Source organism: Carya illinoinensis, chromosome 4 (assembly GCF_018687715.1).
Source record: "Carya illinoinensis cultivar Pawnee chromosome 4, C.illinoinensisPawnee_v1, whole genome shotgun sequence".
In the NCBI taxonomy this organism is placed as follows: domain Eukaryota; kingdom Viridiplantae; phylum Streptophyta; class Magnoliopsida; order Fagales; family Juglandaceae; genus Carya; species Carya illinoinensis.
Genome location: NC_056755.1, coordinates 34,547,103 through 34,561,540, shown reverse-complemented (window position 1 = coordinate 34,561,540; position 14,438 = coordinate 34,547,103). Strand labels below are relative to the sequence as shown.

At 37.9% G+C, this 14,438-nt stretch overlaps 1 protein-coding gene and 1 non-coding gene across 2 annotated transcripts; one reads left to right on the top strand and one right to left on the bottom strand.

Moving 5' to 3' along the window:
• Window positions 1-628: 628 nt before the first annotated feature.
• On the bottom strand, window positions 629-732 carry LOC122308634. Its single transcript, XR_006242153.1, has one exon. It is a non-coding gene; the product is annotated as a small nucleolar RNA R71 (small nucleolar RNA).
• A 1,015-nt stretch (window positions 733-1,747) lies between these two features.
• Window positions 1,748-13,956, top strand: LOC122306441 (the record flags this gene model as incomplete). The annotated part of the gene is made up of 4 exons (XM_043118870.1): window positions 1,748-2,060; window positions 4,253-4,354; window positions 4,998-5,470; window positions 13,771-13,956. Coding segments are annotated over 4 exons (1,074 nt in total), but the record flags the coding sequence as incomplete, so codon positions are not given.
• Between the last annotated feature and the right edge of the window lie 482 nt (window positions 13,957-14,438).

Here is a 14,438-nt window from a genome sequence, read left to right as displayed (position 1 = left end):
ATATATAAAAATAAATAGATAAAAAAAAAATTACTTTCTTGCTTATTTTGCATTTTGTTTTTACTTTTTGAATGTGCTTGATCCTCTATGATGAATGATCTCGTGGCAACGTGATCAAACGGGTAGATTGAGAAGAGAGGAAATCATTTTAAGTGAATTGGTTGATACTTTGTCAAGTGATTCTAAAAATTCTCAATCTCATACCATGGCTGACAATCGTAGTGTTCATGACGAACTAGAAAATGAAGAGGCACAAAATAATCCACCAATGAGAACTTTGCGTGAATATTTGCAGCCTACAAGGACAAGTACTCCATCTTGCATGATTTTTCCTACGAATATGGGAAATTTTGATTTAAAACCGGGAGTAATCCAATTACTTCCCAAGTTTCATGGCTTGGATTCAGAAAGTCCTTATTTGCATCTAAAAGAATTTGAAGAAGTTTGTGCAACTTTACAAAACCAAACTATCAATGATGACGTTGTTAGATTAAAGTTGTTTCCATTCTCTTTGAAAGAAAAAGCTAAGAATTGGTTGAACTCCTTGAGACCAAGATCTATTGGCACATGGCAAGAAATGCAAAGGGAATTTCTAAAAAAGTTTTTTCCTACTCATAGGACCAACACTCTTCGCAAAAATATTATGAATTTTTCTCAAAAGGAAAATGAAACATTTTTTCAGTGTTGGGAACGTTTTAAAGAATTGTTGCTAACTTGCCCACATCATGGCTATGAAACTTGGCGCACCATTAGTTTCTTCTATGAAGGTTTAACATCTCAAATGTGTCAGTTTGTAGAAATGATGTGTAATGGTGATTTTCTAAATAAAGATCCTGATGACGCTTGGGACTATTTTGACCAGTTAGCTGAAAATGCCCAATCTTGGGATAACACAGATCGTTCTGATCAGTTAAATAAGCCCAAACTCAGTGCCATGTCTCAAGAAGGTATGTATGTTCTTAAAGGAAATGATGATGTGAATGCTAGGATAGCAAGTCTGACAAGAAAAGTCGAAGCCACGGAACTTAGGAAGGTAAATCCGGTTAAGGCCAGTGAAAAAGAAGAAGAAAATTGTGGCATTTGTGAGATTAGTGGACACCTAACTCAGGATTGTCCAACAATCCCTGCTTTTAAAGAGGTGTTGCACGAACAAGCAAATGTCATGAATTCCTATAGGAGACCATTTTCTTCTCCTTATTCGGAAATATATAATCCTGGATGGAGAAATCACCCCAATTTTAGTTGGAGGAATGAGTCCAATCAAAATCAAAATCAAAATCCTCAAGGGCCATCTTCTTCTGGTCCTTATGTGCCTCCACATAAGAAAACCCTTGAGGAAACATTACAGGCTTTTATTCAGGGACAAGCAAATATCAACACTCAGACAATGCAGGCCATTACTGAGATGAGAAGTTCTATTAGCGACCTAACCTTTGCATTACATGCTCAAGAAAAGGGTAAGTTTCCTGCTCAACCTCAGCCGAATCCCAAAGGTAAATTTGAGGTAAGAAATTCAAATCCCTCTGATTCAAAATTTGAACATGCCAAGTCCATCACTACTCTACGCAGTGGAAAAATAATTGATAAGAGTATTTCAACAACGAAAGTTGATGAGACCAACAACTCTTTAAATTCCAAAAGTGATGGTGAACTTGAGAAGGTTGAATTGGATGTGCCCGTGAAAGCCCCAATACCTGCTCCATTTCCCCAAAGATTGCAACATTCTCACAAGTTGGTTCAAAATGCTGATATTCTTGAAATTTTCAAACAGGTAAAAATCAACATTCCTTTGTTGGATGCAATCAAACAAATTCCATCATATGCTAAGTTTTTGAAAGATTTATGCACAATGAAGCGTACGATGAAGGTGCAGAAGAAGGCTTTTCTCACTGAGCAGGTAAGCGCCATCCTCCAGAACAATTCTCTTCCTAAGTATAAAGACCCGGGTTGTCCAACAATTTCCTGCGTGATTGGAAATTTTAGAATTGAAAAAGCTTTACTTGACCTCGGAGCTAGTGTTAACCTCCTACCCTACTCGGTATATGAGCAGTTGGGTCTTGGTGAACTTAAACCCACCAAGGTAACACTCCAACTTGCTGACCGTTCAGTTAAAATACCAAGAGGGATAGTTGAGGATGTGCTAGTTCAAGTAGGCAAATTTTATTTCCCAGTGGATTTCATTGTTTTGGACACAAAACCTGTCTTTGATGTTTGCACTCAAATTCCTATAATTTTGGGTAGGCCGTTCCTTGCGACCTCAAATGCTTTAATAAATTGTACGAGTGGTGTGATGATAATATCTTTTGGCAACATGACTTTGGAGTTGAATATTTTCAATATTTGTAAACAACCTGGTGATGATGATGATGTGCATGAAGTAAATCTGATCCAAACTCTTGTTCAAAATAAATTTGATTTGTCAAGTTTTTCGGACCCACTTGAGGCTCGTTTGGTTCATGGTGTAAATTTTGATGATGATTCTGTACTTGCATCTATGAATTTTTTGCTAGAATCTACTCCTATAATGGACACTGATAAATGGAGAACACGTTTTGAGGGATTACCACCTCATGATGTCGTGTCTCTCCCTTCAAGTGTGCAAACACCAAAACTCGACTTGAAACCTCTACCTGCTGATCTCAAATATGCATTTTTAGGCCAAGCAGAGACATTACCAGTGGTCATTTCATCAAGACTGGATGAAATTCAGGAGAAAAAATTAATTGGTGTTCTCATTGAACACAAAGAGGCAATAGGATGGACCATAGCTGATATCAAAGGTATCAGTCCTTTGATTGTACCCACAGGATTTATCTAGAGGACAATTCTAAACCCTCTAGAGAAATGCAGCGTAGACTGAACCCCAACATGAAAGAGGTTGTCAGAGCAGAGGTGTTAAAACTTCTGGATGTAGGGATCATTTACCCTATTTCTGACAGCAAATGGGTTAGTCCCACGCAGGTGGTACCCAAGAAATCTGGTGTGACTGTGGTTAAGAATGCTGATAATGAATTGATCCCAACTAGAGTTACTACTGGTTGGCGTGTGTGCATTGACTACAGAAAACTGAATTCTGTCACCAGAAAGGATCATTTTCCCCTACCATTCATGGATCAAATCATTGAACGTGTAGCGGGCCATAAATTCTATTGCTTCCTAGATGGTTATTCTGGATATAACCAAATTGAGATTGCTCCTGAAGATCAAGAAAAGACCACTTTTACATGTCCATTTGGTACCTTTGCATATCGAAGGATGCCATTCGGACTTTGTAATGCTCCTGCTACATTTCAACGATGCATGATGAGCATATTCAGTGACATGGTAGAGCGTTTCGTTGAAATATTCATGGATGATTTTTCTATTTTTGGTGATTCATTTGATGAATGTTTAACTCATTTGGAAAAAGTGCTGATTAGATACAAAGAAAAGAATTTGATTTTAAACTGGGAGAAGTGCCATTTTATGGTCACTCAAGGGATTGTTCTTGGTCACATTGTTTCTTCTCAAGGTTTTGAGGTGGACAAGGCCAAAATTGAATTAATTTCTAAATTGCCCATCCCAAAGAACATCAGGGATATCAGATCTTTTCTAGGTCATGCAGGTTTTTACAGGAGGTTCATCAAAGGCTTCAACACAATTTTTAGACCTTTGTGCAATTTATTGTCAAAAGAAAATTCTTTTGTGTGGACTGATGATTGTGAGTTAGCTTTTACAAAGCTAAAAGGTATGTTGATTTCAGCCCCAATTATGCGATCACCTGATTGGAATTTACCATTTGAAATTATGTGTGATGCTAGTGATTATGCTGTTGGAGCTGTGTTGGGTCAACGTAAGGACAAAAAGCCTTGTGTTATTTATTATGCAAGTAGAACTTTAAACAGTGCTCAAATGAATTATTCAACAACTAAAAAAGAGCTACTTGCAGTAATTTTTGCACTTGACAAATTTCGCTCTTATTTGATCGGATCTCAAATTGTCATCTTTACTGATCATGCTGCGTTAAAGTACCTTTTAAAAAAAAAAGATGCAAAGCCCAGGTTGCTTAGATGGATTCTTTTGCTGCAAGAATTTGATCTGATAATCTAAGATAAAAAAGGAGTTGAGAATGTTGTTGCTGATCATCTATCTAGACTTGTTCTATCAGATTCCATAGAGACAGTTCCTATTAAAGACACATTTCCAAATGAGCAACTTTTTGGTATATCTCAAATGCCATGGTATGCTGACATTGCTAATTTTCTTGCTACAGGTGAAATTCCTCACATTTGGACTCAACAAGATAATAGGAAATTTTTTGTGGAGGTAAGAAAATTCTTTTGGGATGATCCATATCTGTTCAAGTATTGCCCAGATCAGATAATTAGACTATGTGTTCCCAATAACGAATTTCAAAGTATGATATCTTTTTGTCACTCTGGGGCATGTGGTGGCCATTTTTCTGGAAAGAAAACTGCTTTTAAAATTTTGCAATGTGGTTTCTATTGGCCTACCATTTTCAAGGACACCCATGAATTTTGTAAAATTTGTGAGTGTTGTCAAAAGTTGGGAGGTATTACCCGCCGGAGTATGATGCTATTAAATCCAATTTTGGTTGTTGAAATATTTGATTGTTGGGGCATCGACTTCATGGGACCCTTCCCAGTTTCTTTTGGCAATCTCTACATTTTGGTAGCTGTGGATTATGTGTCCAAATGGATTGAGGCTGTTCCATGCAAAAACAATGATCACAAAGTGGTACTGAAATTTTTGAAAGAAAATATTTTATCAAGGTTTGGAACACCTCGAGCCATTATCAGTGATGGGGGTAAACATTTTTGTAATAAGCCTTTCGAGGCCTTAATGCGAAAATATGGTATTACTCATAAGGTTGCTACCCCTTATCATCCACAAACAAGTGGCCAAGTTGAGGTATCTAATCGGGAGATCAAAATAAATTTTAGAAAAGACGGTTAACCCAAGTCGCAAAGATTGGTCTTTACGACTAACCGACGCACTTTGGGCATACCGTACTGCTTTTAAAACCCCGATTGGTATGTCCCCATATCGACTCATTTTTGGAAAGGCATGTCACTTACCTGTGGAATTGGAACACAAAGCTTACTGGGCAATCAAGAAATTTAATTTTGATTTGGATAAAGCTTGCTCTCTTCGTAAGTTTCAGCTTAATGAGTTGGAAGAAATCAGGAATGAAGCTTACGAAAACTCTCGTATTGCCAAGGAGAGAATGAAAATTTTTCATGACAAAAATATTTTTCGAAAATCTTTTGAGCCTTCACAAAAAGTTTTGTTGTATAATTCAAGGCTCCATTTGTTTCCTGGCAAACTTCGATCCCGATGGATTGGTCCCTTTGTTGTAAACACTGTTTATCCTTTTGGGGCCATTGAGATAGAAAATCCAGAGAATGGTAATGTTTTTAAGGTTAATGGACAAAGATTGAAACCATATTTGGATGATTTTACTCCAGAGGTTGAGTCCACTACTCTGGAGGATCCTGCTTATCAGAATTAATTTCTGATTCTTCATTGTATATACCGTATTTGTTTGTTTGGTTTTTCTTTCTTTTGTTTTTTTTTGTGTTTTTAACTTTGACAGAAATCTACTCCTTGTGTGCACTCGAGTATCTCAGGTGAATTCTTTCCTCTCTGTTTAATCATTTTCGTCTCAATATATGTTCTGCAGTGTTTATCTTGCTCCAATTCATGTCTGTATAGCATATATCATCAAACATTCAATTGCTGAACATTGAGGACAATGTCACATTTAGTTGGGGGGAGGATTTTCTGTGAAAAATGTGTTAGTACCAAAAAAAAATAAAAAATAAAAAAATAAAAATAATAAAAATAATAAATAAAAAATAATAATAAAAAATAAAAAATTTGTGAGGTGCATTGAAACATAAATGATTAACACACACTTCTGGTATTTTTGTGAAATTTGAGTATCTTGGTGGAGTAGTTGAGCGGAATTATTTTGTGAAGATTTATTTTCAACCTTAAGCATAGAACATGACTTATGATGCATCATATTTTCTTGAAGAGTGACTTGAAACACCGGGATGCGATATTTATAAAAATGAGAATTAGTTTGATTTGTATAGAATGAAAGGCAAGTTTTGAAAGAACATTTTGCACATGCTTATACTTGTAGTGTTCCTCATTAATGTTCATTGATTTAAAACAGGAGAAGTAAACTGCAGGACTACCGAGCCTTATATAAAAAATAAAAAAAATAAAAAAAAAAAAAGAGAGAGAGAAGAAAGAAAGAAGGAAAGAAATTGAAAAAAAAAAATTCATGTAATTTTTCCTGAATAAAGGGCTAGAAACAGTTACCCATTTAAACCACTACAGCAGGATCACACTCAGGAACTAAATCCTAGCGGAGTGAACCCGCTCTGATACCAATTGAAAAAGCAGTGGTTCTACACAACACTACACCTAGAGGGGGGGTGAATAGGTGTAATCTAATTTTTATGGCCTTTTGAAAATTAATCAAACAAGCAGATAATAAATGAAACAAATAACACAAATAATCAACACATGATTTTGTTCACGGAGTGGAAACTCATTTGAAGAACCTCTTCAAAATCTAAAACCACTCCGGGTGTAAGACACCACCTCAAATCCACTATAGAAACTTTAGTTTGTTACAACCAATTTAGAACACTCACAAAACCTTTGTAGTAGCTAAACTTGGCTTGCAACACCACGAGTGACCCACTCGATCTCTACACGCATGTAGTGTCGGAACTCCTACCTTCCTATAGCTTCCCACGAGAACCTCTCGATCTCTGCATCAACGGCAGCTCCGGACTCTTCCGGCCAACAAAAATGTCCACTTCAATGGACTCAAGTAAAAGCTGATTTTTGTGTATGTTGTGGTGGAGAAATGTTTTTCCAAGAAAGAATCAATCAAATGGGGGAGAGATTGCTCTAAGATGTTCTTGGAGGCCCTTAGGGTTTTTGCTCTGATTCTCCACCCTAGAACAGAAGCTAACATGTTCTATTTATAGTTCCCATCAAATGAGGCGTTCAAAACCCTACATTGTAAGTGATCTGGAACATTGGCTCGAGCGAAGGGTCGAGCGAAGGTCGAGCGCCGAAATCTGCCTGAGTTCGCTCGAGCGCCATGTCGAGCGAGTATCGAGCGGTCGACTCTGCCTGAGTTCGCTCGAGCTCAGTGTCGAGCGAGGGTCGAGCGACACACTCTGCCTGGGTTCGCTTGAGCTCAGTGTCGAGCGAGGGTCGAGCGGTTGAATCTGCCTGAGTTCGCTCGAGCCGTATGTCGAGCGAGGGTCGAGCGGTTGAATCTGCCTGAGTTCGCTCGAGCCGTATGTCGAGCGAGGGTCGAGCGGTTGAATCTGCCTGAGTTCGCTCGAGCGCTCTGTCGAGCGAGGGTCGAGCGAAGTCGCTTCTTTTGACCAATAATGAGCACACTTCAAGCCCACTTCAATCCTTCCGCAACAACACTTGTTACAACACTATTTTACACAGGTTTTCACAAGAATATGCCAACACGCTCATTTTTCCCTCAACAAGGATTTTATTTGTTTTCTAGCTATATTCTTGTACGTGCAACGTGTGAGTGGAAGAAAGAGTTGTGTGCTGAAAAGGAGTAAGTCGGTGCAGTAGGTGTACGTAGGGAGTTGAGAGATGCTGAGAGAATTTTCTGGAGCTGGATTAGGGTCGGTCTGAAGTAGAGAGGAGATGTTGTGCTGAGATTTTGTGCTGGAAGTGAAAGAAAGCAGTCGGTGGGTGTAGGATTTGAGGGGCAGACGTGAAGGAATGTAATTGGCTGAAGTTAAGTTTGATTGGAGAGTAAAAAGTCGATGCATGAGTTTGGAGCTAGTGAGACGTGTAGGGAGTTGAGTGAGTCGGCTGGAAGAAATTGATAAATTTTCAGTGGGAGCTGGAGAATGCTGCATTAGAAGGAGATGGTTTGACGTGAACAAACATATAAATTGGAGTTATCGACAGCTGGACGTGAGCTACTTGCTGGACAGAATATGCAATGGAAAAGGCAGCTAGGACACCAAACGGAGAGGGAGTTTTAACTTTTATTTTATTTTCTTTTCTTTTCAGTTTTATGTTATTGTGTGATTTCATTGTATTTTATTTTAATTTTATCCTGAACAATATTTTTATAGCACTTGTGATGAATATGGTTGGCTAAATTTTCATACTAAGGTTAGAGGTGAAGTTTAATGATTTAAATATTGTTTCCGAATCCACATAAAATTTATTTTGCGAACTTGATCGATTGAAGGATTTTATTATTGGCTATTTTGAATATCTATATACTCGTCTTGATTCATTGTGATTTCCGAATACAGTGAATGCTTAAGGAATCCCTGTGGTATTCAAATAGATTTATAAATGTTTTAATCATCAATCGTTCACGCTCAATCATAAGCGTCTGTTTTTCTCGATCTTAAATGCTAAATCTACCAATTAAACGAAATCATTATTCTAGTTTAATTGAAGTAAATCGATCGGAAACAATATCATAAATTATTAGACAGATCCTCGAAACCTTAGTTTTTATCCATATCTTTATATTCGATTGTACGTTTCTTTTAGTAATTTCGTTTCATTGTCTGAATTTATTTTCTTTATTACAAAAGTCAATCCCTGTGGATTCGATCCTGTAAGATACTACAACACCTGTATACTTGCAGGTAAAACTGCACTAAATTTTTGGTTCATTAATTTGAGTCTGAATTTAGTCGCAACATCAATGCCTTGACTGGATTGTTAATCAAGAAAATTATCTAGAATCCGAAATAAAGAGAGTCTCATACCCAACCCAAGTGTTCGTTAATTTGTTTTTTTTAGAAACTCTAATTTCAACTTCGATTATCTTTTTGCATTGCATTTGAATTTTATTTTCATCTCTCATACTTGATTCATTTGTTACTCACAAATCTCTTATACGCTTTGATAACCCATTGTCCCTGTGGAATACGATCCTGGACTTATCCTTAATAAAACTTGACACTTCTACACTTGGAAGCACATTCGAAACCGAGTCATGCATCTCCTGAAAATCATCATTTCCCAAGAATAACTTTTTTTCTAACTCATGCCAAAATCTCATTTTGGCTCAAAAACCCAATCCATTAAAACAACAGCTATTTTCCCAAAAAATGGTCCACAATAACCAACCATCAGAGCACTGCAGACAATAATCATAGGCGGGACTCTAGCACTATCTCTACTTACCACCATCCCTAGAAGTCCGTTTGTAGGAGAGAATTACAGGCGGAACTCTACCACTATCCCTACGCGTGCAATGTAGGTGAGAATCCCAGGCGGGACTCTACTACCGTCTCTGTTTACCACCATCCCTATAGTGACTCTCTATAAAACCGTTCAATTAGTTAATTTCAAACACATTTAAAATCTTTTGTCATATAAAAACCTAGTCTTCCAAATATGCGCATGAACATGCATGCAATTACACGACAATTTTCATTTTTAATATACACATGCATGTACCATGCAATGCAAATGACAAGACAAATTATCCAATAAATGCAATATCATCCAAACATAAATAACTCCATCCTCAAATCCATCTGACCCCCGACTCCTCGAGCTTAGTCTGGCACAACCAATCAATCACAATTCATTGTTAAAAAAAATATTTAAATATTAAATGAAGTTTTGAAAATACTTACAATGCTATAAAATAATTTTCAGAGGATCAATGGGCTACAACAGGTGGCAGAAAAGGAACGTAACAGTGCAAAATGCACGGTTGCCGTGGGTCTCAAAATATCCATTTTTTAATGGGAAAAAACTAAAACTTGGAATTGATACAGAAGAGCTTAGAGGTATTAGGGAAGCTAGTAAAAGTGGTGGTTGGCCGTGAGTGGTGGCAACAACGGTGGTGGAAGACAAAAATGACCCAAATGGATTTTAGCCCGTGGTGGTTGCTCCAGCGACGGATCGGAGTTGGAAATGGGTGGGTAAGGTCGGCAAGGGCTTGGTGATGGCTAGAGGTGGAGCGACGCTAGCGAAACAGCTCAAAAGTCGTGCCGATTGATGGGACTCACGGTGGCTAATGGGGGCACTGGAGGGACTGGAAATTGGAGGGGGTGTGCCAATCGGTGGGAAGATGAAGGACCGGGCAGTGGGACAAAAAAATGGACGGAGAGGGAGGGGGGCTGGTCACACGGGAGAGAGGAAGAGTAGGGGAAGAAAGAAGAAAAAAGAAAAAGAAAGAAGAAAACGGGAAAAGAAAAAGAGGAGGAAAAATAAAAAGCGAATGACAGAAGTGAGATCCAACCCTCACAACTTGGGTCATAAAACTAATCCAACGAAAATTATTTTTAAAATAACAAGTTAAATCAAATAATCAAATGAAGGGATAAAATAAAATAAAATAATAAAATCTAAAAAACAAAATAATTTTGAAGCCCAAAAATAACTAATTTAAATTAAAAAAGTAATTTAAATACAAAACAATAATAAATAACAAGAAAGCATATTAAAATAGTTTCACAACTTAAAAATCATAAAATAATACCACGAAAATCTCCTTTAATTTAAAACAAGAAAAATCACTAATTATAATAATTTAAATAAAATCACTCAATAAAAATACACGTAAAATAGGGATATCACACTATCAAATAGGGGGACATCTCAGCACTGACCGATCTACCTGGTCCCTTCTTCCCTGCGGAACAACAATCGTCTATGTTATGGGTGGTTGATTAGTGATAGGTGCAGTGGTGGTGCACTATTTGGTTGTCCTCTTGGGTGGGCTGGCACTCATCCTTTTGGATGGAGAACAAAAAGCGGTCCAACCGGTATCTGGCATTCTTCGAGTAGGGCTTCGGGCTCCTCATTCCATCCTTCTCATGGCCTCCTTTCTGCCTTCTCGTGAGCGGGTTTCCTAGTCGAGGCTTTCCCTTTGCTGTCAACCCCCTCTATGTGATACCCCGTATTTACGTATATTTCTATTGAATGATTATTTAAAATTATTATAATTAGTTGTTCTTTTACTTTAAATTAAACGTATTTTTCATTGTATTGTCTTATGATTTTTAAGTTTTGAGATTTAAATAATGTGCTTTCTTGATATTAATAATTATTTCGCATTTTAAATTACTATCTAGCTTGAATTATTTTATTGTTGGTCTTTAACTATTTTATGTTAATAATATTGAATTGTAGTGTTTTTATTTATATTTTATTTATTTTATTGTACTATTTATTTTAAAATAGTTTATTGTTGAATTCTAATATTTTATTTTATAAAGTCACTGTGTTTAAATTATTTCAATTAGTTCGTCATTTTAAAATTCATTTTAATTGGATTTATTTAATTGATAAATTTATTTTAAGGTACTTTCTTAAGATTAATTATTATTTTGCGTTTAGATTACTGTTTAATTTATTTTAGTTTATTTTTTGATTGAAAATTTTGTTGTTAGTTTTCACTAGTTAATTATTATATTTTAGTCAGATATTGTGTTTAAATTATTTTATTCAATTTATAGCTTTTAAAGTTGCTTTCGTTGGATCAATTTCTAGACTCCAGAGGTGAGGACTAGACCTCATTTCTTTTTTCCATCTTTTCCTTTTCTCTTTTTCTTTTTTTTTTTTTTCTTTTTTTTTCTTTTTCTTTTTTTTTTTCTTTTTCTTTCTTTTTCCCTCATTTTCTCTCGGTTTCTCTCTCCTCCGCGAGACACTCTCTCCCCTCCCTCCCATTCATTTTCTTTGCCCCACCGTAGCAGCGCTGTTGGCCAGCCGTGCATCTCTCCACCCCAGCCGATCGACTCCCCTCCAGTTGGTGATCACCTCCCTCAATTTTCAGACCACCTAGAGCCGACGTGGGCTTCTCCAAGCTGCACTGTTTTTCCTCCATTTCGCAGCCGTCGTTCCACCTCTAGCCACCACTTCTTCACCACATCATCATCGACAACCCAACTATCTAACCCACCCAACCCCAACTCTGATCCATCACCGGTGAAGCTCAACCAACCCACTTTCCGTTTTGAGATTTTTGGCCTTCTACTGCCGTTTTCGCCGCCACCTACGGCCAACCTTCACTTCCATTAGCTTCACAAACACCTCTAAGTCATTCCCTATCAATTTCAAGCCTTGGTTCGCCCCCATTCAAAAGTGGGCATTTTACAACCTACAGCTATAGTTTTTTTACACTGTTACGTTGCTTTTACTTCACTCATTTCATCTCGTTGATCCTTCAAAAATTATTATATAGCACTGTAAGTATTTTTCAAACTTTATTTTATATTTAAATATATTATTGCTTTAACAATAGTTTTGTGACTAGTTGGTTATTCTAGACTGAGTTCGAGGGGTCGGGGGTCAGATGGATTTGAGGATGAAATTGTTTGGTTGTTGTTGATGTTGAGATTCATTGGTTAAATTATGTCTTGAGGTTTTCATTGCATGGTGCATGCGTGTGCATGTGTTCATTATTGTGAAAAATGGATTTTCAGCTGTAAATAAATTTTCAGGTGCGTGTGTGTCACGACCTTAAGCTGAGATGGGGTCTTATCTCGGTGGAGCTCCTCTGGTCACTCAGGAGTATATAATACTGAGTGACATCCCCTGAGTTGTCGCTGGGCAACAATCGGATCGCATGATATGGTAACGCTGTTGTGTCGACTCTGTGGTCCCTCGGCTGGCAGGGACTAGAGGATGGCCTGGTCTAGGTACGCGCTGGGCGCAAGACTATGTATCGCTCTTTTAATTGTCACATGCATAGTCATTACCTGCTGTGTGACACAGGAGCTAGAGTGTGCGGATGATCCCTAGGGAAGATCATGGTGCATGCACTAAATTGGAACTGGTTTTGGATATTGGATATGGGCCATTTTCTAGGAAAATGGCGAGGTTTTGTATGAGAATATTGTGATCCATTTTCTGAAAAAATTGTGGTTTTCTTGGTTTGGGCCATTATCTGAGATAATGGCAAGGACTTGTTTTAAAGGATATGTTTTGGGCCAAAATGAGATTTTGGCGTGCATGGAAAAATATGAATTTTTGGGACATATGCATTTGGCATCTTTCATGCATATTGTTGAGTATAATATATTTTTATCTTGTAGCGTTTGGGTTATTACTTACCTGCGGCACCATTTTTGGTACTGTAGATTTTGATACAGAGATTGAGGAGGGGGAGGCTAAGCCCGAGGAGGTGGCTCTGCTAGATTATTGTCTTGGAGTTGTTTTACTTTTGAAAATTATTTTACTTGTTTTTATGTTATGTAATTTGGATTTGAAATAGTGTTAAACATGTAATGTTTTATTACGCTTATTTTAAGTGGGTTTGTATTTAAATAAAATTTTGGTACTTAGTTATAGGACTTTAATTACCGCTGCGTTATTTCTATTATACACGTGTTGCTTATACACACACTTGGCACTTGGCGAAGGGATGTGTCACCCATGTTGTCATCATCCCGACGTCTCGATTTCCAAGTATCCGTACGTGGGAGTTGGGAGCGTCACACGCTAACTCCTTCTACCTTGGCTCAGTTAGAGCATGGAGCATGTCCTTGGAGTTGATAAAGTTATTGGCTTGTGCCATGAACTCCTGGAGGGTGGCGAGCATTCTTTTGGCCAGCTCTACCATGAATACAGACCAGGGCCACACTACCCCTAGGAGTGCCACCAACTTGATCTTTTCATCCTGGTCCTCTGCCATCTTGCACTCCTTATTGAAATTGGTTGAGTATGCTTTCAAGCTCTCTTCCTCCCCCTGCTTGATGGTGAGAAATAATGTTGCAGGAATTCTCCTCCTCCCTGCTTGCCATGAATTGCTTGGAGAATAGGCAGGCCAACTCCCCAAAACTTTCTATAAAGCCGGTTGCCAAGGAACCAAACCACACCCTCGCTACTCCCTTTAAGGTTAATGGGGGAAGGCTCTATAGGCCTCCTCTTCATGGAAACCATGCAAGGTCATGTGCACCTTGAAGGTTTCAAAATGCTCGACCGAGTCCCTGGTCTCATCATACATCTCCACAGTAGGGACCCAAAATTTTGACGATAGAGGTACCGTCATCACTTTTGCATTGTATGGCAGGCCTGAGCTGACAAGCAGCTAATCTACTGACAATAAGTTGCCCATTTTCCTCGCCATATCCTTATACTTCCCCTTGAGGTTGCCTAGTTTATTTTGCATGTTCTTCCTTTATTCCTTTTCCTTGTTGCCTCCCCCAGTGTTTCTAGGCCCGTTATGCTTATTATTTTTGGGTTCTTAATCTTGCAACAATTCTTGGGCATTATCCTTGAGAGTCTTGTTTTCCTCACAAAGGACACCCACCTTAGTGATCAGCTTCTCTATCTGTTACTCCATTGCCGCTAGTCTGGCTTCCATATTTGTTAGCATTGCTTTCTCCTAGTCTCAAACTGTCTGAGAATGAGTTTTGGTAGGCATAGAATGACACGCAAAAGTG